Source organism: Daphnia magna, linkage group LG1, assembly GCF_020631705.1.
Source record: "Daphnia magna isolate NIES linkage group LG1, ASM2063170v1.1, whole genome shotgun sequence".
NCBI lineage: Eukaryota > Metazoa > Arthropoda > Branchiopoda > Diplostraca > Daphniidae > Daphnia > Daphnia magna.
Window position 1 is genome coordinate 13,336,182 of NC_059182.1, and position 19,442 is coordinate 13,355,623.

General features: G+C 38.8%; 5 protein-coding genes across 10 annotated transcripts; 3 read left to right on the forward strand and 2 right to left on the reverse strand.

The window, feature by feature from the left end:
- Positions 1–6,311: 6,311 nt before the first annotated feature.
- Positions 6,312–7,667, forward strand: LOC116916389 (small nuclear ribonucleoprotein-associated protein B). Its single transcript, XM_032921636.2, has 6 exons — positions 6,312–6,473; positions 6,591–6,684; positions 6,752–7,039; positions 7,126–7,238; positions 7,314–7,497; positions 7,559–7,667. Exons 1-6 carry the CDS (start codon positions 6,471–6,473, stop codon positions 7,579–7,581), a joined length of 705 nt encoding a protein of 234 aa, XP_032777527.1. The 5' UTR covers positions 6,312–6,470; the 3' UTR covers positions 7,582–7,667.
- Positions 7,668–7,714: 47 nt separating this feature from the next.
- LOC116916351 (molybdate-anion transporter) lies at positions 7,715–10,342 on the reverse strand. Of its 2 annotated transcripts, none has more exons than XM_032921582.2 (8): positions 9,958–10,342; positions 9,613–9,864; positions 9,286–9,455; positions 8,958–9,227; positions 8,610–8,892; positions 8,442–8,551; positions 8,287–8,369; positions 7,715–8,216 (listed from the first exon to the last, which is right to left on the reverse strand). In XM_032921582.2, exons 2-8 carry the CDS (start codon positions 9,849–9,851, stop codon positions 8,004–8,006), a joined length of 1,368 nt encoding a protein of 455 aa, XP_032777473.1. In that variant the 5' UTR covers positions 9,852–9,864; positions 9,958–10,342; the 3' UTR covers positions 7,715–8,003. The 2 variants fall into 2 exon arrangements, with proteins under 2 accessions (XP_032777473.1, XP_032777469.1); XM_032921578.2 differs by having other exon boundaries at positions 9,949–10,341.
- A 7-nt stretch (positions 10,343–10,349) lies between these two features.
- Positions 10,350–12,142, forward strand: LOC116916380 (protein l(2)37Cc). Of its 2 annotated transcripts, XM_032921621.2 has the most exons (8): positions 10,423–10,508; positions 10,588–10,633; positions 10,727–10,846; positions 10,908–11,069; positions 11,134–11,276; positions 11,361–11,477; positions 11,533–11,628; positions 11,739–12,142. In XM_032921621.2, exons 3-8 carry the CDS (start codon positions 10,759–10,761, stop codon positions 11,949–11,951), a joined length of 819 nt encoding a protein of 272 aa, XP_032777512.1. In that variant the 5' UTR covers positions 10,423–10,508; positions 10,588–10,633; positions 10,727–10,758; the 3' UTR covers positions 11,952–12,142. The 2 variants fall into 2 exon arrangements, with proteins under 2 accessions (XP_032777503.1, XP_032777512.1); XM_032921612.2 differs by lacking the exon at positions 10,588–10,633 and having other exon boundaries at positions 10,350–10,508.
- On the reverse strand, positions 12,086–14,387 carry LOC116916367 (glucose-fructose oxidoreductase domain-containing protein 2). Of its 2 annotated transcripts, none has more exons than XM_032921604.2 (5): positions 13,762–14,387; positions 13,176–13,664; positions 12,795–13,114; positions 12,589–12,740; positions 12,086–12,518 (listed from the first exon to the last, which is right to left on the reverse strand). In XM_032921604.2, exons 2-5 carry the CDS (start codon positions 13,661–13,663, stop codon positions 12,282–12,284), a joined length of 1,197 nt encoding a protein of 398 aa, XP_032777495.1. In that variant the 5' UTR covers position 13,664; positions 13,762–14,387; the 3' UTR covers positions 12,086–12,281. The 2 variants fall into 2 exon arrangements, with proteins under 2 accessions (XP_032777495.1, XP_032777485.1); XM_032921594.2 differs by having other exon boundaries at positions 13,176–13,674; positions 13,762–14,372.
- A 416-nt stretch (positions 14,388–14,803) lies between these two features.
- On the forward strand, positions 14,804–19,436 carry LOC116916340 (E3 ubiquitin-protein ligase MARCHF6). Of its 3 annotated transcripts, XM_045172513.1 has the most exons (19): positions 14,804–14,927; positions 15,061–15,301; positions 15,373–15,468; positions 15,536–15,610; positions 15,685–15,901; positions 15,959–16,100; positions 16,168–16,477; positions 16,549–16,717; positions 16,784–16,922; positions 16,997–17,176; positions 17,255–17,406; positions 17,474–17,657; positions 17,744–18,101; positions 18,166–18,347; positions 18,409–18,543; positions 18,606–18,695; positions 18,751–18,883; positions 18,967–19,102; positions 19,231–19,436. In XM_045172513.1, exons 2-19 carry the CDS (start codon positions 15,280–15,282, stop codon positions 19,310–19,312), a joined length of 2,802 nt encoding a protein of 933 aa, XP_045028448.1. In that variant the 5' UTR covers positions 14,804–14,927; positions 15,061–15,279; the 3' UTR covers positions 19,313–19,436. The 3 variants fall into 3 exon arrangements, with proteins under 3 accessions (XP_045028448.1, XP_032777459.2, XP_045028452.1); XM_032921568.2 differs by lacking the exon at positions 14,804–14,927 and having other exon boundaries at positions 14,945–15,301; XM_045172517.1 differs by lacking the exon at positions 14,804–14,927 and having other exon boundaries at positions 14,948–15,301; positions 19,240–19,436.
- Positions 19,437–19,442: the final 6 nt, after the last annotated feature.

Below are 19,442 nucleotides of genomic sequence, written 5' to 3' on the forward strand. Positions count from 1 at the left end.
TTCCATTCATTTTGGGCTGACAAAAATGTTAGATTCGTATAGCTATATATGTATACAGGATGATGAGACCCTCATTTCTCATCCTGTCGGCAGACTGGTCTGTTTTTTCTCCAACTGTTATTGGCCTTAGGACAATGTAAATGTAAACTTGTTGTAAAATCATTAGCTTCAAGTAAACATAGTCTAAGGTTAACCTATTTATGCTCCAGAGGTATTCATAACGGAGCACGTCACTATTATTTAGCTGTTTATTTTGTAATCTTCTAAATATTGAAAGGAGTATATACCTAAACAGATGCTTATTTGAAGGTGATGTATGCAGGATAATTAAATTCAAATGAATTTTATCGAACGCCAAGGCTGAGATTAAAAGCAGAGAGACAGTGTCAGAACAGTTGTATTATTCTCTTTCATTTTTCAAGACTGAATAGACTATACGCACACCAGTTGGATACTTAAATACCATTTTTACGAGTTTGGGTTATATGTGTCGAAGAAGAAGAAGAAGAGGACACACATACCTTCACAGAAATCTTCCTTTTTTATTCTACCATTTTATTATCATTTTTTTTTTAAAGCTTTTTTGAATTGAGCAAACGTGACCAGAGATCATCATTGAGATGGCTGAGGAGATGCGCCTGCATAAATATATTTTTCCGGTTGACGGCTGACATAAAAGCCGTTCTGTATATCGCTTTAATTCAATCGACATCAAATTTAACGACGGCCGATAGTGCAACAGTTTGAATAATATAACTCGCGCTCTTTTCACTGCTAGTGGGCAACGTCTTTTACCGAACGTCCCACAGCTTCGGCCTCCCGATACGTCGAATTCAAATTCAATCTCGTTCATTTAAAACCTATATTCCACCTTTTCATCGTGTAATTATTACATTGGGTTGTGCTAGTTTGCATCTTGTTTCTCGTCTTCTAAAATTTACGATTTGCTGAGCGAATTTCAATTCCCTTCGTTTTGTTTCTGTTTCAAACCTGTGTCGTGTTGGCCGAATAAACGGGCTGGCGGAGCAGAGCAAGGCATGCGTATAATCATTTCCCACGTGCAAACATGATAATTGCAGGGCTGGAGGATGAAGATCGCTGGCTATATGTTGTCAGAGACAACACCTCTCGTATTACGTCTTTCTCTTGCCATGCCTTCTGCTCCCGCCCGCGATTCTAGTCGCTGATAAAACATAAATCAATGAAACTAAAGAGCCGGGACAGAATTCCCCCAACAACGCAAAAATGATAAATAACAACCAAAACAACAACAACAAAACAAAAACAAAAAAAATATGAAAAAGAAATTATATCTATATTTATGTGCGCTTATAAGAAGTCAGTTGTGTGTCTGAAGTATATACAGCAACATATCGGTCGGACTATCTTAGCAACCTCAATAAATCAACAGTGACTCGGCGCACGCTCGAGCTCACGCTCGCCGACGTAAAGCTTTTGTTAAGTTGATTTTTTTACGACGAAACATCGGCTGATGAGGATGGGAAATAGCGAAGCTATATATCCCCCCTATATAGGTAAATGGCGAAAGAAAGAAAACTGCTACAGACTGCAACATAAAAGGGGGGAAGCGTTATCTGTTTTGTTGTTATATATATATATATATATTTTTTCTCTCCATCCATTTTTTTATTGTTCTCCCTCCTCCTTTGCGTCTATCATCAAATGACCAAATTGATATGCTAATGCGCAGCGGATGCGCGCCAGACAGAAGTGGGCCGTAAATCACAAACCAGGGATGGAGAGCTTTATGAAAAAATTGCAGCCGAGCAACAGAGAGCCAATGCTGCTGTGACGTCATTCCCGACAATAGGGAGGGGGAGAAGAAAGAAAAAAAAAAAGGAGAAAGAGACGTTACAGATACAAACACCATAGTTTTGGTGATTTATGAGGGACCGGCCCAACCCCGGGATTTTCTCCTTTATATATATACAGGTATTATAAATACGTAGGTATCGATATCTTGTGCTCGGCACGACTCAACTAAACAAGAAAAAGAAAGGAACGAATCGTAAATCAAGCCGCGAACGCAGTTATGAACAAGAGGACACGGAATCAGAAGAATAAAGAGAGATGTAATATATAGTATAGAGAAAGTATATTCAACAGAACTCCTCCGACTTGCACGGAGAACGGAAGAAAACAAAAAAAACGGGTGAACTCAACGACCTTTTATTTCCACCACAACGAACAATATCTTGCGCGAATCTAACACGACACATATATATTTAGTAAACCAACCCTCTCCTATTCTTTGCCTTGTCTCGTATATAGCGTGCCGGATAAAATCTTTTGTCCGTCTCCAGTTCTTTCTTCTTCAGTTCATTTTTTGTTGTTTCCCAGCAGTTATCATCTTTCTTGGGCTGTCCCGCGACCACCTCCCAAAATAAGTCCGGCAGTGTGGTTGTGATCTAACTCGTTTTGTTCCGAAATTGTGACCAATCTGGCAGCTTGCCGTCACGCTTGTCCCTCGTGACATTAACCTTGTCGTTCGTAAATCAACACTTACAGTCTTCTTAAATGTGATTGTTGATTGATGGACTCGATTAAAAATCAAAGACACGATTGATTCCACCATCTTCACATGTCGCCATCCACTAGCGCTTATTAGTCTAATAACATTTAAAATATCCAAGCGAGCAATTTCATTCCGGATTTACAGCTTAATTATACAGATGTCTCTTCTTTTGTATTGACTCACTCAATCCTTTGTTTCCCAACTTTTGTCTTCTCTTCGTGTGATGAACACTTTCAATAGTTTTGTCCTTGGGTCTCACTACACATGGTTATTAAAACCATTGAACTGGAAAGGATCTTTTGATCTGTGTCCTCGTTTTTCCACCGTTCCAGCAACTCTCATCTTTGGCTGTTCTGTCCCCATACTCAAGGGCAGCATAACAGTTGTGCGATCTATTCTTTTCCCTTCTCTTTCTTTTGTGTGTGTGTTTCTTTCTAGACAAAGTGTTAGACTTGCTTGACCACAAACCACCCCTACAAGCCGAGCGTCATCGAATTGGAGAAAGGGAAAGATTTACCTTAACCGCAAACCATTGAACCGTAACAAGTCGTAAAATATTGGATACTGACCCTGGACTATACGCAAACGAGTATGGAACACACACACACACACGCCTTCCAGTACATAATAGGAAGAAGATCAGATAGTTTTGACTTGTTGGGAGGTTATAAGATCAGTCTCCATAAATCCGAGTCTCATCATTTTCAAAAATTTTTCTATTTCTTTTCTAGTTTTTTTTTTTTTTAGTTTCTGATCTCTTTTGATGTATTTACTGATGTGCCCTAGATGGTTATCGTAAAAGAGGATTTTTTTTTTTTTAAACATTGTTCAACCATGGAACAACAGGATGTACCCTGCAATGGTGTGGCACACACGTAAAACGGAAGACATAAAAAAAAAACACATTGCGTTACGTTTTTCCTTGTAAAACAATATGTTGCCAAACGCATACGATGGCGAAAGAATTGTCTCAGTTTTCCCGTCACTATTAAAATTATTTTTACCTATTCATCTGTTTAACTCAGTATACTAATAGTTAGTCAAGGTTAATACACGTTCATCATTAGACTTATAAAAGATAGTGAAGGATATCAAGTAACAGTTTGTGTTTCCACAAAGGGGGGAAAGTAAACTGATATCGCTCCGATGTTGAGAATTTTTCCTGGGTGTGTCCCTATATGTGCTGACTAGGAAATGGAAATTAAAGTCCCGTGATGATGTGACGAGTCATAGGTCACATTATCAAAAAATTATCCGATCGTCATCGTCTGGGTTATCAACCCGAGGAAATTGAGAAGGGATTCCTTTCATTTCTCTCTTCATCAAATGTTTTCTACTTTTCCTCCTTCGTTAAACAACGCAATCTACCACACATTTTTATTATTTCCTTTTTTGTTTTGAGAGGGGTTGAAATAGGACCTGCTGCGTGACTTTTGGTTTCTTTCTGCTGTTAATTTTCTTTATTCTATTCCTTCCTTTTCTATCGCATTCAATTCCTTATGGTACATGCACACCTCCTCTCTTTTTTTTCTCGTCAGTAGGCGATAATGACTCGCGCGGCCTGAATCATAAAAGGATTGACGAAAAGAATCTCAGAAGAAAAAAAAAATGATGATGAAGAAGAAAGAAAAAGTCGGCCATTGTGTCTATGCACGCTGTTGCTGGGAGCCCACCAGCGATGATATGAGATCTATGAAAAATATACGATTTGAATGGAACGCGCGCATCGGAAGGACCCAATGCGAGATCCGCCCTCTCTTAGAGGAAGAACACACGTCCTCCCTTTTGTATTCGTTCCCCTTTTCTTTTTCTTTATTTCAATGCGCATGTATGCAAACGATGATGTATACACGCAGCGTACAGCTTCATTCATCACGGTGACCCAAACTTTTGAGAAAATATTGCACGAAATGGCCTCTTGTTTGAATTTTATGACGCTTGAATTGATATAAAGCTATCGGCTCGTCGCGTGACCTTTTCATTATTAGCATGAAATACCGATCGTCTCGACTTGTTTTTTCGTTTGTTACTTTTCCAAGTTTTCTATCCTCCCATAGGGCAATGATTACATTGTTGCGTATCGTTCTGCATATCGGAGCGATTGATCAAATAGAAGAGAACCTCTTAGCAGCAGAAGAATGATAATCTAGTACACCACTATTTTATCTTTATATGGACGTGAAATCACAAGTGGGTGGGGATGGGCGGGAGTTCACTGACGAAGCACCGGGATCAACATAAACCAAATCAGCTCGCAATTGGTTGTTTACGGACTTGTGGGTATAGACACAAAAACATGTAAATGACCGCATTATCATTCCATTTAGTCTTTTCCCATCTTGCCAACGACGATGCATGCAATTGAATTACTCAAGGTTCTTCTTTTTGTTCAAATGGCCTTATACAGTGCGTTATTTTAATGGCAGATTGTTCGGGAATCACGGAATCTCGTTATGAATGACTCATCGGGCGAGATCGTTCAGAAACTCAACAACGATTTAATCACCTCTTCATTTTAGGGTTTTTAACGTGTGCCGAATCTTTAATTATTCATTCGTAAAAAAAGTTTCTCGACGAAAGACGGAAAAATTTGGAAAAAACAAAACAAAAAACAAAACGAGGATGATGGATGTGTTTTCAATACTCCCATCCATCGACCGTATATGAAGGATGAATAGATTTCTCTATGCGCGCGCGTGTGTGTGTGTGTGTGTATGTGTGTGTGTGTGCCAATCGACAAATGTCGTAAAAAGATGTTCGACGTTTTGGGACGGCACATCTTATCTGAAATGGCCGACTTTTACTATCGGGGTTAGTGTAGAATCATAACTCTTTCACACACACACACAAACGTTCATGCGTATAATATATAGTTCTATGCTAGTAAAGAAGGTGGAAAACAAAATGAAATGTTTTTGCCATATATATTTTGTGAAATCTTTGCTATTTTTATTTTGTTCTTTGCGCGTCCTTTGAATTTCAAATGATTCCCAGAGTTTTCTCAGCTGTTTAGGCTTGTCCACTTGTATATGACGTCTATAAGTAATCGTTTCAAATGGCCGTTTAAGAAGAAACGGAGAGGAGGTAAAACCCTGAATTACTCTAAAATTCTCTGAGAACAACAATAATGGCCAATAAGGATATAAATATGTATGAGGAAGAAAATATTGTTATATGACAAGGTAATGAAAGTATGGAAGACTGTATATGAATGTGTCGCGCGTGCATTTGCTTGGAGACGTTGCTTTGGAAAACGTTGTTAGGTCAAAAATATTAAAATATAACAACAGAAATAGTAAATTGTTGAAGAGTTTGGACCTGGAACGCTTTAGAGAAATTCCAGACCGAATAACGACAGTTCACATGGAGAAAAAAAACTCATACAGTAAAAACAGTGTGACATCTTTTTCCAAATGAAAAGGGGACCAAAAGAGAGAAAGCTATAATAATATAGACCCCTATGTGTATGACGTTTCTAATGTATAGACTTTCGTGTCAACAAGCTCAGTATGCTAATCAAAATAGTTTTCCAAGCTAAGTAATCATATTCAAACGTTTTCCCCCAAAAATATTTACATTTGTTCAAATGGCATATATAATAATGTTTTCCGATGCAATAGAGATACTAATGGAAACAATATAATTTAACGTCGGCTTAACTTTTCTTTTCAAATGAAAATCGTTTTCGATGTGTTCCGCCTTAAACGCTAAATCGTAATTTAACAAATATTTTTGGGCCAGAGAAGACTTGAGCGCCATCTGCCAGATGAATGGGCATTTTCTAACCGAAAACGAGTCATCGTAGTTTAGACGTAAAGAAAGCGTCTGTTTGAATCGCGGGATCCAAACAATTGAGAGAAGAAGGAGGGAAGCCGGGGCCTAAAGTTGGAATAACAAGTTTATCCAAGTACATCCTACCCGAAAACTCGTCAAAATGGTAAACTGTTTTCATTTATCTAAAATTTACTATGTCTGTTTATCTGAAAAATCAAAATTGAGTTCCTGTTATCATGAAATTAAGTGATTTTTCCCTAACACTTTCTCGGTATTCTAGACGATCAGTAAAAACAACAAAATGGTTCAGCACTTGAACTATCGAGTGAGAGTGACACTTCAAGATTCCAGAACTTTTATTGGTACATTCAAAGGTAGTAAATTTGTGTACTGTTTTATTCAAAGATTATTGATAACGAGCAGTGGCATTTTTCTTCTTAGCATTTGACAAACATATGAATCTGATTTTGGGAGACTGTGAAGAATTCCGTAAAATTAAAGCCAAGATTAACAAGTCAGGAGTAGGTGCTACAGAAAGAGAAGAGAAGAGAGTGCTTGGACTAGTATTACTTCGAGGTGAAAACATTGTGTCAATGACAGTTGAGGGGCCTCCTCCTACGGAAGAAAGCATGCCCAGAGTACCTATGCCAGGAGTTGTTCCAGGACCTGGCGTTGGCAGAGCTGCTGGACGAGGAGTACCTGTCAATGCACCGATGGGAGCCCCTGCCGGTAGATAATTTACTTTTTAATCTGTGCCAAACAACTTACTTTATTTTAGTCTTCTGTCCTTTATCAATTTATCTATTATTTTTCAGGACTTCAAGGTCCAGTAAGAGGGGTGGGTGGACCTGCACCTCAAATGATGGTTCCAGGTGGCAGAGGGGCGGGTGGGCCAGCAGTATCAGCACCACCACAGATGAGACCTCAGGTACATAATTTGGGATTTTATTGCAATAAAAAATTTCAGTTGACTTATGATTCTGTATTCTTGCCTGGTCCCAAGGTTCCTGCACCTCCGATGGGTGCTCGCCCTGGTATGCCTCCAATGGGCATGGCTCCTCCTCCCGGCATGATGGGTGGACCACCTCCCGGTATGATGGGAATGCCACCAGGAATGATGGGTCGCGGTGCCCCTCCTGGCGCACCACCAGGCATGCGTCCACCACCACCTGGCATGATGAGAGGAGGTATTCCGTAAAAATTTTTCCCAAAAATCACGAAAGTAGTACTAATTTCCTCTATACCTAGGTCCACCGGGAAGGCCCTTCTAAATGATGTCACCATCTGTGTTGTAAGTGGTATTTTTTGTAACTCCGATAAATACAAGACCTTCGAAAGTAAGGAGGTGATAACTTAATAGTTCATTCCTCAGTCTTCCATGTTTAAAATGAAGTGCAACTTACATCCCTTTAGTCAAATGTATAAGTATTGCAACAATTGGTACCATGTCATGCACATATTTTGGCTCGGTTAGGCGGAAGCACCTTTCGGGAATTTTGATTTGGTTTGGGATACAATTAAAATGGGTCACGAACAAAAATAACTTGATGACAAATCGAATTTATCGTGATCGAGACTCCTTCAGATGGAAGGGTTGAAAAGAAAAATTCAGAGAAACTCGTATAGTTCGAAATTGTGTCCATACCCTATCTTAATTCTAATAATACTTTTTTTTTTGTCTTAGCAAATATAATTATATTAAGGGTTCATTCTTCTCATCAGTCGATGTCTTACTCTTCTCTTCGTACCTCTTACTAAATGCCATGGCTGCAACAAAACCCACTAAACTAAGAACGACATTAAAAAGAAATGCGTTCTGATCACCCCCAGATGCGTGGTTTCCTCCGGAATCGTCATTTTTGTGCAGACAGTATAGCACTGTGCAGGTGATAACATTCAGTGGGACCTGTTTCAACAGAATTATTATTTTGAACACATAAAATACAATACAACTATAACAAGTTTAGATAACTTACTCTAAAAACGTTATTGATGCTAGCCCTTTGGGATTCTGGAATTACTTGACTGCGCAAATACCCTATTGCTGGGAAGTACATACCTTATCGTTGGCAGAAAATACTCCAACAGATTACACACATTAGTACGAAGGAAAAAGAAGTCTTGTACATACCAACTGAAATTTCCAATAAAAGGAATGCCAGAAAACTGATAACGGGCAAACGATGTTGCATATTTGTAGACCAAGCGCATGTTATCATGGAGATGGCAGAGCAGGCGACGCTAAATAAACGAGGAAAGTAAAACCGTTGCAGATCGTTATGGTGTTTGTTACAATTACCTCATTAAAAGGATCGTAGAAGGACGAATATTGCGATTTAGAAGAAGCGTATTCATAGAGGATCCAATCATGATGCAAACCATGAAGCAGGAAAATACCAACCCCAAAGGCCAGGCATCAGTGGATTGGGCAGAATCAAGTATAGGAGTCCATAGGAAAACGAAGATGTACATAATGGATTCAAACATGGATTGCACTAGCCCTAATAAAAATATTGCAGAGTCATTGAATATCGTCCGCAGGCCCTCGACGAACGAACGACCCAAACCAAATTGGCGGCTGCCTATTTTCGGGAAACAAAGAAAATAATGAGCATTACAACAATTACAGTCATGACTATAGTATTACCATGATTTTCTGGCCAAGTCAGAGAAATTAAAATAGCGCTTGCAATCAGGAAAGGAATTGCAGTCATGAATGGAGCTACAGGACCGAAATTCAGCCAATCAGCTCCAAAGTCGGCAACGACACCAGAAAGAATTGCTAATATCCCGTTCCAAAATGTAGAAATGGAAAATGTCGAAGATATCCAGTCGGCGGGAAATACATTTCGCTCCGTGTGTTCGCAGACGTACCACGCCTCAAAAGTGGAAAACAGAATGGAAGTGGCAACCCCACCTGTTTCGAAAATGTTCCCTTATAATCAAATCATGAAATCCTAAACGAATCAACTTACCAAATAGCCGACCGGTAAATAGCCACCAAAAATTTGGACTCATCTTGGTGAGGCAACAAAAAGTATAAATGAAGCAGAAGGCTAAACACAGACGTCTACGACCAAACATATCGGCCAGTGGGCCAGTAAAAGTACCAACGGTAGAGCTTGCAGCAAATCCAACAATGTAACTAATTAGGAAAAGAAAGATGACAAAATATAGGCAGATTATACATAATAAAACTATTTTACAACTATGGTAGAGTTGTTACTATTTTACAACTATACTAGATGAACTATTGCACTATCATGCTTATTTTTCAATCACAGGAAGTGAAAAGTACTCACAGTAGTGCAATTTCTTTTGGAGCATATCCATATTGGCTGTACAGTCTGTACACATAAGGGCCTTGAAGCCAGTCTGAGAAAAGGGCCAAAAGATAGGGGGCAAAGAAAATTCTTTGAAACTTTTTAAATTCTGGATTGAGTGAAGCAACCATATGTGATTTTGTTCTAGATGCAATCCATTGGGCAACAAAGCAAACAAGTACCAAAGTCCCCAAAACTGTGACGACAAATTCTTTCATTTTGTCTTGGATCCTGCAATGTTTCAAGGATAAATAACAAAAGTTTTGAGTGTTCATAATTTATTTAAGGATAAATTGTGATGGACAAATGCTATACCTGTTATACCTTGTTACACCTTGTTATACCTGCTTATACCTTGTTATACTTAACACTGGTGTTATATGAACTAGAGCTTTTTGATTAGCACAACACAGCGCGTCTCTCCGATTACTGGAATAATGCTTTCAAAAAATTAATTGCTTAGGTACTTTGAAAATATATATCCATTGATATCGCAGCGATGAATTTTATAGTTGTGCACGACAATACCATAGCCACGTAAACACGACCACCCTGCACACGCAATGAAGAAAATAATCTGCCGCGTCAGCAAAAGTTTGAAAATTGTACATGCAGCCGTACGCAACTGAGAAGAATGCCACGGCTTTCACGTTCACGATAATGTTATTACAAGGGAAAAAAATACAACGGCTGGAATGTCAAGCAACATTTTCGCTTTCGGAAGCTAGGGTTCGAAGTGCTCCCTAGGTTCCGCTAGCCGAGTGCCATGAAGCTTAGATTCGTGACCACTAGGATGCATCTTTTTACAATCTAGAATTGCTCTGCACGTGCGAACGTTGTCGGCATCTTGTAAACCTTTTACATTGAGTTCGTAGGTAAGATAATACAAAAAATTTAAGTACGGTACCAAATATTTGCACGTTAAGATAGCGTGATCCATTGCATATTACTTAGGGTAAAAAAAAGACATCAATCTTGTCAACGTTTAGTTAACTTAAAGGTTGTACATCAGCCAGCGGGGCTGACGATAAATTACATCATGCATACTTAGTTACAATGTACGTATATATTTGTTTCTTTTTTTACATTCCAGAGCGATCTTTAAGTTAAATAATCGTAAGTATAATGGCTTCCCAATTTTTCAACCGAATCAGCCAACTTGGTATTGGAGTTGCATTAACTGCTGGAGTTGTCAATTCTGCATTATATAATGGTGGGTAAAATGCCTTTTAAGAAACATAAAATTTTTTTATTTTCCACTTTCATGCTGGTAGTTGAGGGAGGCCATAGAGCTGTTATTTTTGATCGCTTCTCTGGTGTCAGAAATGAAGTGGTAGGAGAAGGAACACATTTTTTTGTACCTTGGGTACAGAGACCAATCATTTATGACATAAGGTCCAGGCCAAGAAATGTACCAGTTATTACAGGCAGCAAAGGTAAATTATCATATTTGTAATGAATCCTAATTCCAACCCAATAAAATGTTAAACTTTTTTTTAGATCTTCAAAATGTAAATATTACCTTGCGTGTACTCTTCAGACCTGTCCCAACAGCGCTCCCCAATATATACAGCACTTTGGGAATTGATTATGATGAGCGTGTGCTTCCCTCCATCACCAATGAAATTCTGAAAGCTGTTGTTGTAAGATGACAGCATTATTTATTTTTTTAGTATTTTTTTTTTTTTTCCACCACAAAAATATTTCATGAATATGAATGATTCTAGGCACAATTTGATGCTGGAGAGCTCATTACTCAGCGCGAGGTAGTGTCACAGAAAGTTAGCGAAGCCCTTACAGAGAGAGCCGGACAATTTGGGTTAATTTTGGATGACATTTCCATTGTAAGTGTTTTGGTGTCACTATAACATACTGTCATTCACCATTGTTTCTGTTTAGACACATCTTACTTTCGGCAAAGAATTTACTCAAGCCGTTGAATTGAAACAAGTAGCGCAGCAAGAAGCTGAAAGAGCCCGCTTCCTCGTAGAGAAAGTAAGTCGTGTTATTAATGAACTATTTTTACTAAATTAACATGAATAGAAAGTATACGCTCAAATTTAAACGCTATTTTGAATTTAATACATTTCTATTCGCAATTATAGGCTGAACAACAGAAGAAAGCCGCTGTCATTTCGGCTGAAGGTGATTCTCAAGCCGCCTCACTCCTGGCCAAGGCGTTCGGCGATGCTGGTGAGGGTTTAGTCGAACTTCGGCGAATAGAGGCTGGAGAAGACATTGCGTACCAATTGTCCAAATCCCGTAACGTTGTTTATCTGCCAAATGGTCAGCAGACGCTCCTATCGCTTCCACAGTAATGGGTTTAGAAATATTCGTTTTGTTTCGAATGGGGCGAAGAATTTCGGTATGAGGTCAGTTAATGTTGAATAGCAAATTTTTCTGACTGCTTTCAACTGGACTGTACACGTTCGAAAATGCAATTCATTCGATGTTTCCGTAGAAGCCTGTCATCTATTCATAGAAATACAATAAATAATTGTATGCTGTACAGTTGAAGTTTGTGAGTTGACATGACCAGGTCATCATGCGGTAAGTTATCATAAAAACAAATTAGGGTCACGTTCGTTTCCATAAGTAATTCCACATTTTTTTTTATGTTATAATATTGGAATGAATATTGGTTTGTTTTAAACAGCGGCTATCGTAGACCTGCGGACCGCGGCACTTAAAACCGGATTGGGATCAGGTTCTTCGTAAATGATGGAAACTTCTGACCATTCACGCATTTTGCTAGATCTTTTAACAGCTTCAATGACAGCCATGACGTATTGTCCATCTTCAAACGTGGCAGCAGAAGAAACAGCGTCTTTAATCCATCCACTGCGATCTTCCACGCGAGAAAAGGCATCTCTTAGAGCAGAAACCTGTTCCGAATAGTTGACTCATTCTAATATTTTGCATATAGAAGGAAAAATACTAGTAAAATAAACAAACCATTCGAAAAAGTCCATTAATATATGGCCTTTGATGAGGTTGAATAGGTGCATTATTTACGATTGAAGAGGGAAGAAACGATAATTCATCAGTGTCTGTATGGAAGATTTCTGCATTAGGGACCACCCTGCTTTGACCAGTCACAGTTCCACCTATTTAGCAGACTCTTAACTTTTGATCATTTGTTAGTCTCTTTGATATCTTACCAGATGGATCACTTCGGTAGGTGATGAATCCTTGTGAACCAGTAACAGAAAAGCTTATGTCAAAGTTCTTCAAACCTTCTTGACTGTTAAGTGTAACTGCAACCAGCGCACCACCGTTCATTTCCATGTTAAATGAGGCAAAACGATCACTTGTGATCCGCCGGATGCTCATTTCTCCGGTAACGGCGAGTCCTCTTCGAGTAACGCCATGAACACGCGTAGCACGTTGCCTGATAACTGCACTTATGACGTCAATAATATGTGAGCCAATCATGGTCAACACACCTCCTCCCATGCCTTCCTCACAAGTCCAATCATAGCTATATTCAAGAGTGATAAAATTTTCCTTCCTATGATTCTTAAAAAGTTACATTAACATACTTTTTTTGGTTGATGAGGGATCCAAGCTGAACATGAATGTCACAGTAATTGACTTCACCAATAAGTTTATCATTAATGACACTTCGTACATACTGAAATGAAGGCAAAAATCTGAGGCTATAGGCCATTACTGAGATGAGTGATGGGTAGTATTGTGCTGCATGGACCATTTTAAGTGTCTCACTTTGGGTTAGTCCTCCAGGTTTGTCACAAAGAACATGCTTGCCAATTCCGAGAGCTTTAACAGCAATCTGGGCATGAAGGATTGGCGGGCACATGATAATAATTAAGTCCACTTCTCTTTTCAGTAGCACATCATCAACCTTGCTTGTAAAAAATGGAATTTCAAGTTCCTCTGCTGCATCTCTAGCTGCCTCTTGAGTCTGGGCCCAAACAGAATCCACTTTGAAGCCTTTGGCTCGTAAATATGGAACCAAAACTTTCATGACTGTGCCAGCACTGATAAATATCCCGATTCCAGGTAGCATTCTGCCGTTCGCTAATCCAAAAATTGATTAATAGATGATAGAAAATTTTTTTTTCAAATTCATAATCTTTGTTTTCTTTTTCATTCTCAATTGTTCACCTTTTGGATTTCCTTCAAACTCAATATTACTGCTTTGTCATACTGACGTCTCACTAATACCATGATAATATCACAAGTAAGTTCGTCTGCCACCCTTACGTCATAAGTGTAACTTCTGGTAAGCACTGGTTATCCGGGATAACTTATCCCATTTTAACCATAGGCTTAAATTCTGAAACAACGATCGTAAGTACCACTCCTCTTCTCCAAAACTTATTACCTTCATTTAACAGGCTCTCACAAGCAAATGACCATTTTATTATAATTTCATTTTTAGTAACCTGAGGGATTCTTGGATGAGAAGAATTAAGTTACAGATTTCGCTCGATTTAGTAATTTCCGAATCAATAAAATAGATTTTGAAAGAAAGCAAATTTTTATTTTTGGTGAAAAACGCTGGCACGCTGGTGTAACCGTGTAGCCACTATATCAATTCTTCTTTCATTATCGATGCCTGCTTTATAAACCACCCAAAACGCTCTTGACTACTATCTTACTTTTATTTCCTATTTGTGAGCTCAGGAATTTTGAAGTCAAGGAAAATATTGCATAAATTGTAACCCACTAAAGTTTCCACCTATCGCGTTTAACACGGTGTTATCTTATAACAACTTGTATCCGTGGAAATGGTTTGAAAAATTTTTTTTTCTCTGATATTTTCTGAAAGGCTAGTTTCTATTCCTCTATCAAAACAAGAAATGGTCGAGACTCGAAACGTTATTGCGTCCAAGTATTGGTTATTGTTATTGTTAGCATATGGCACAGCTACAGTACTGCATCTCAGCCACGGCAACCATACAAAAGCATACTGATCACCTCTGCGTAGACGGTATTTATTTTATTAATTGTACTGGACTTGTTGGCCCTCCAACGGCTGAAAATGGTAGCTTGAGTTTAAAATTTTTTAAAACAACCTTTAAATAAAGTCTTAACTAATTTGTTAATCAAGCACATCGAATTACGTAAGTTGGATCACATATTGACTGGCATTGGATAGTGCGTATTCAGAAGTGTTTTATCTACACTCAGACATTAGGTGGCGCTGAAATTTTGGTCACGATTTATTCGCATCCCTTGTAACCTGCTTGTAACCAATCTATGCTTGCCGCCGGCATTTACTATATCGTCACTCGTCAGGAATAAGATACAAGCGCCACCGCCACCAGGTTATTGTTTCGTTTTTGTAATTATCAAATATTAAAAAAAAAATTGACTTACGGAAACGGAATTTCAAGCTTAACGAACATTTTTAATTTTTTTGCCTTTTATTACGCGTTGATTTATCGTGATGTTATCCAGGATGAAAATTAGTATCCCGGAAATTTTAATTCATGGCAATTGTCATCAGTCTTCGCTCAGCTGTTGACCTGAGTAATACGTTTTTCGTGCGTCTCAACTTCCTTTCTAAATAAGATCAGTAGGGCAAATGTTTTAAGAACACAAATAGAATAGAAATATTGTATTATACTTGCGTCGAGGATTTTTCACCCTAGAACTGTGATGCTCTAAGCCGAAGAAATGGATGAATCTCTGCAATCAGGTTAGTTTTACTCTGACCAATTTTTGGACACCTATCTTGAGATTGAGCAATATTTTCCATATTCTTTCAAGATATCTGTCGTGTTTGTCGCTGTGAGGGAACACTTGATAGACCTCTGTTTCATCCATGTATTTGCACTGGTAGTATAAAATTTATCCACCAAGAATGTAAGTTTAGCTTAATTAATAGTGTTAATGTAGAAGTGCTGGCTCTACTCTGTATTTCTTGTTACAGGTTTAGTCCAATGGCTACGGTATTCTAGAAAAGAATATTGTGAGCTGTGCACACACAGATTTTCTTTCACTCCAAGTAAGTATTTTGGATTCTTATTATGGTATTAAACTGTGGCCATATGACTTTATATCTATCTATTGTTTCTGCAGTTTATTCTCCTGACATGCCTAAAAGACTGCCTCTTAAAGATATACTTTCTGGTCTGGTTTCCAGCCTTGCTAGGGCCATTAGATTTTGGCTTCATTACACACTTGTTGCCATGGCTTGGCTAGGAATTGTTCCTTTGACAGCCTGCAGAATCTATCGCTGTCTCTTCACAGGTTCTGTCTCTTCTGTTTTGACTCTTCCATTGGATATGCTGTCATCGTGAGTCATCAGTAAATGTTACAATTTTGTTTGCTCCTAACCATTCTTTTCTGGTAGAGAACATGTGGCAACAGATATTTTGCATGGTTGTGTTGTGGTGCTCTGCACTTTATGCGCTTTCATTGGACTAGTATGGCTACGCGAGCAGATTCTTCATGGTGGTGGACCCGATTGGTTAGAACAAGATATCCAAAATGAGGTTTCTTTGTCAGAATAAATTTTCCTTTTACATTTTTTTTTTAACGGCCATCGTCATTCTCGTTCAGGAACATGTTGAAATGGATCAACCGGTCGAAGGTCCTGTACTTGACGCAGAAGTTCGTCTGCAGAATAATGGCCCAGCGGATGTAGATGCAGATGTCGTAGGAGAGGCTAATATTCCAGCTCCGAATAACGCTGCACAGCAAGCGCAGCTCCAAGGTCAAGCACAAGACGATGTAAACTGGAACCTGATGGAATGGGATAGAGCAGAGGAATTGACTTGGGAACGTCTTCTGGGTCTGGATGGCTCGCTGGTGTTCCTGGAACACGTCTTTTGGGTTGCATCTCTTAACACTTTGTTCATCCTTGTTTTCGGTAAGCCAGGCCATAGATTGGTGACTTAATTGATTAATTGATTAATTTTAAAACTATTTCTTCGTTTACAGCATTTTGCCCCTATCACATTGGACACTTTACAATCGTTGGTTTCAAAATGAAAGATTGGGTTTCGGCTTGCCACTTCGAGGGTCTATTAACAACTCTTTGTGGCTATGTGGTCATTGGTCTTTTTCTCGTTCTTCTTCATGGCGTCACTTCTCTTCTTCGATTACGAAGGTAATCTAGTAAACATTTTTAAAAAAGAGAATGAATACCTAAATTACCAGAGAATTAACCTTTCAGGCCAAAACGTATACTGGGGCTCTGTTATGTTGTCGTAAAGGTCTCACTACTGACTGTAGCCGAAATCGGCGTCTTTCCTATAGTCTGTGGTTGGTGGCTTGATATATGCAGCCTGCCCCTTGTTGATGCGACATTTAAAGTAATTTTTTTATGTTTTTCTTCTGTTGCATTATGGAACTTTAGTTATAAATTCTCCTTTTACCTCCGCTTCAGGACCGATTGCACAACTTTAGTCACGCTCCTGGGACTTCGATGTTTCTTCATTGGTTAGTGGGCATATTATGCGCATTTTACTTTGCATCCTTTGTATTGCTGCTACGTGAAGTTTTAAGGCCTGGGGTGTTGTGGTTTCTCCGCAATTTGAATGACCCTGATTTTAACCCAGTTCAGGAGGTAACATTCATATATTCATATATCTATAGAGCTTGAAGCTTTTGAACAGACGACTTATTAGCTATGACATTTTTTTAGATGATCCATCTGCCTATCGTCCGTCATCTTAGACAATTTGCCGCTTCGTTGGTAATTTTTGGCACTATTGTCTTTTTGATGCTTTGGGTTCCCATTCGACTTCTACAGCAAGGCATGCCAAGTTTCTTGCCCTACTATATCGTTAATTCTACGTAAGTTCAATTTAACACTTTTGCATTACAGACGAATCTAATATTTCTTTTCCAATTTTATCCGAAGCGACACCCAAGTCTCAGAATATTCTTTGGAGTTGTTGTTGTTGCAAGTGATCATGCCTTGCCTATTGGAACAAAACCATGCTCGTCAATGGTTACTGTATGGGTTGAGGATGTGGTGTCTAGCTGTCTCGTGGTTGTTGGGTCTTCGCTCTTATTTACTGGGAGATGTAGCTAGCTCAAGCGAGGTAATTTATGTGACTTGCTTTGAATTAAACAAATTTATTTTGTCGTGTAATATTACAAACATATTATTCGGCAATTTCTTTTATAGACAGGAGGAGGCCAAGCCCATCATAATAATGAAGGAGTGGTAATCGGTGAAAATGTTGAAGAAGGAGAATATAATAATCCAAACCATGAACCTAATAATGAACAAGTTGACGCACCAGTGGCTCCGGCGGAACCTGCTTTTGCAGCCCTTCCACAAGATGGAAATATTCGTTTTGGAGGAGTGCCGTTTCGTAACGGAGGACTAGGAGCCGCCCACCAGGCCCTTCTACAGCGTGAGGGTCCTGCTGGCTACGTACCGTATTTACGACCTTCTGTTTTTTTTATCAGGATTCTCCTCCTCCTCCTCCTTATGTGCATTAGCTTGTCAGTTGCAAGCACAATATTTCTTACACTTCCTGGTATTAAGTTGATTTTTATTGTACTTTGCTAAGTTTGGGATTAATTTTTCTTATTGTTCTTAAGTTTGGATTGGGCGCTTGTTAATGGAAACGTTTTATGGAGCTGGACCTCACCACGAATTATACACGGCATTCACCGGTTTATATTTCTGCTGGCTAGTTCTCCGTGGGATTCACGTTTTTTCTCATTTGGTTCCTCGAGGATGGTCAAATGTTTTTGTTCGTGTCAAGTCCTACACCATTTTGGTTAGTTGAAAGTGTTTTCCTATAAGAAGAAAACTTTATACAGAAACTCTTTAATTTTTAGGTACTTAAGTGCAGTGTGGCGTTTTCTCTTTTACTGGGCGTCATACCCTTGATGTTTGGACTTCTATTAGATCTCGTTGTTGTAGTTCCACTGCGTGTTGCCGTCAACCAATCGCCCATCTTTTCTCTGTCACAGGTGGTATTCAAACATAATTTGTCCTACTTGTTATCTAATTCTTTCTTGTTAAAACCGGGAAGGATTGGAGTCTTGGAGTCCTATACACGAAGATAGTTTGTGGGCTGACAATGATGTCGCCAGACTGGTGGTTGAAGCATTCGTTAGAAAAGGTATGCCTTTATTCGAGAAATATAAGGCTATTACTGATTATATCTGTTTCGCTAGTTGTATCAAGACGGAATTCGCAGAATGAATTTGACCTTTGTTCTATGCGAGCTTGCCATACCCGCTATAGTGACTCTTGGTTTGGCGTTGGCACTTCCATACGTCGTAGCTCATTCAATTGTTCCATTTTTTGGTAAGTTTTATCATGAAAAGTGCAATTTAATCTGACCTATACGGTTGAAGTTTTTTTTTTGCGCAAACGAATTTTTTAAACAGTTCCCAGCCGACAACTTAGAGCTCTTATTGCTCGTAGAGTATACCCATCATTTCTCGTCATGATCCTTTTGATGGTGTTCTCCGTGTGGCAATTGAAGCAGTTTAAACGACTGTACGAGCATATAAAGAATGACAAGTAAATATTTAATCTTTGTCCTATTTATGAACACTCCGCGTTTCTGAAGAAAAAAAATCTGTATATACGTATATGTATATAATTCGTTAGCATAGATCATGAAGTAACAAATGTTCATTCGACTGTATGCTCAACAGGTATTTGGTGGGGCGCCGACTCGTAAACTATAATCACAGGATCGACAGGAATGAAAATGCTCAGACTACATGATCATTTAGAACAACATTACTGGGCATGGCGACCGCGTTGTATGAAGTATGTACATTACAATTTTCCTTTTGCGGTTTGAACCACTCAACTTTGGTCATTATAAATACAATGTTGTTGAAAAATATATAGA

What these genes read in the sequence shown, in the direction of transcription:
- LOC116916389 (XM_032921636.2), top strand. An exon ending in CACCACAGATGAGACCTCAG is followed by an intron (nt 7,239 to 7,313) that starts GTACATAATTTG and finishes CCTGGTCCCAAG; the next exon opens with GTTCCTGCACCTCCGATGGG. An exon ending in ACCTGGCATGATGAGAGGAG is followed by an intron (nt 7,498 to 7,558) that starts GTATTCCGTAAA and finishes CTCTATACCTAG; the next exon opens with GTCCACCGGGAAGGCCCTTC.
- LOC116916351 (XM_032921582.2), bottom strand. Translation starts at nt 9,851, where the DNA reads ATGAAAGAATTTGTCGTCACAGTTTTGGGGACTTTGGTACTTGTTTGC. An exon ending in CCAAAAGAAATTGCACTACT is followed by an intron (nt 9,456 to 9,612) that starts GTGAGTACTTTT and finishes TTTCCTAATTAG; the next exon opens with TTACATTGTTGGATTTGCTG. An exon ending in TTTATTGGAAATTTCAGTTG is followed by an intron (nt 8,370 to 8,441) that starts GTATGTACAAGA and finishes GCCAACGATAAG; the next exon opens with GTATGTACTTCCCAGCAATA.
- LOC116916380 (XM_032921612.2), top strand. Translation starts at nt 10,759, where the DNA reads ATGGCTTCCCAATTTTTCAACCGAATCAGCCAACTTGGTATTGGAGTT. An exon ending in AAATTCTGAAAGCTGTTGTT is followed by an intron (nt 11,277 to 11,360) that starts GTAAGATGACAG and finishes GAATGATTCTAG; the next exon opens with GCACAATTTGATGCTGGAGA. An exon ending in TTTTGGATGACATTTCCATT is followed by an intron (nt 11,478 to 11,532) that starts GTAAGTGTTTTG and finishes GTTTCTGTTTAG; the next exon opens with ACACATCTTACTTTCGGCAA.
- LOC116916367 (XM_032921604.2), bottom strand. Translation starts at nt 13,663, where the DNA reads ATGCTACCTGGAATCGGGATATTTATCAGTGCTGGCACAGTCATGAAA. An exon ending in CTACCGAAGTGATCCATCTG is followed by an intron (nt 12,741 to 12,794) that starts GTAAGATATCAA and finishes TCTGCTAAATAG; the next exon opens with GTGGAACTGTGACTGGTCAA. An exon ending in TTAATGGACTTTTTCGAATG is followed by an intron (nt 12,519 to 12,588) that starts GTTTGTTTATTT and finishes TATTCGGAACAG; the next exon opens with GTTTCTGCTCTAAGAGATGC.
- LOC116916340 (XM_045172513.1), top strand. Translation starts at nt 15,280, where the DNA reads ATGGATGAATCTCTGCAATCAG. An exon ending in TTGTTGATGCGACATTTAAA is followed by an intron (nt 16,923 to 16,996) that starts GTAATTTTTTTA and finishes CCTCCGCTTCAG; the next exon opens with GACCGATTGCACAACTTTAG. An exon ending in ATGTAGCTAGCTCAAGCGAG is followed by an intron (nt 17,658 to 17,743) that starts GTAATTTATGTG and finishes TTTCTTTTATAG; the next exon opens with ACAGGAGGAGGCCAAGCCCA.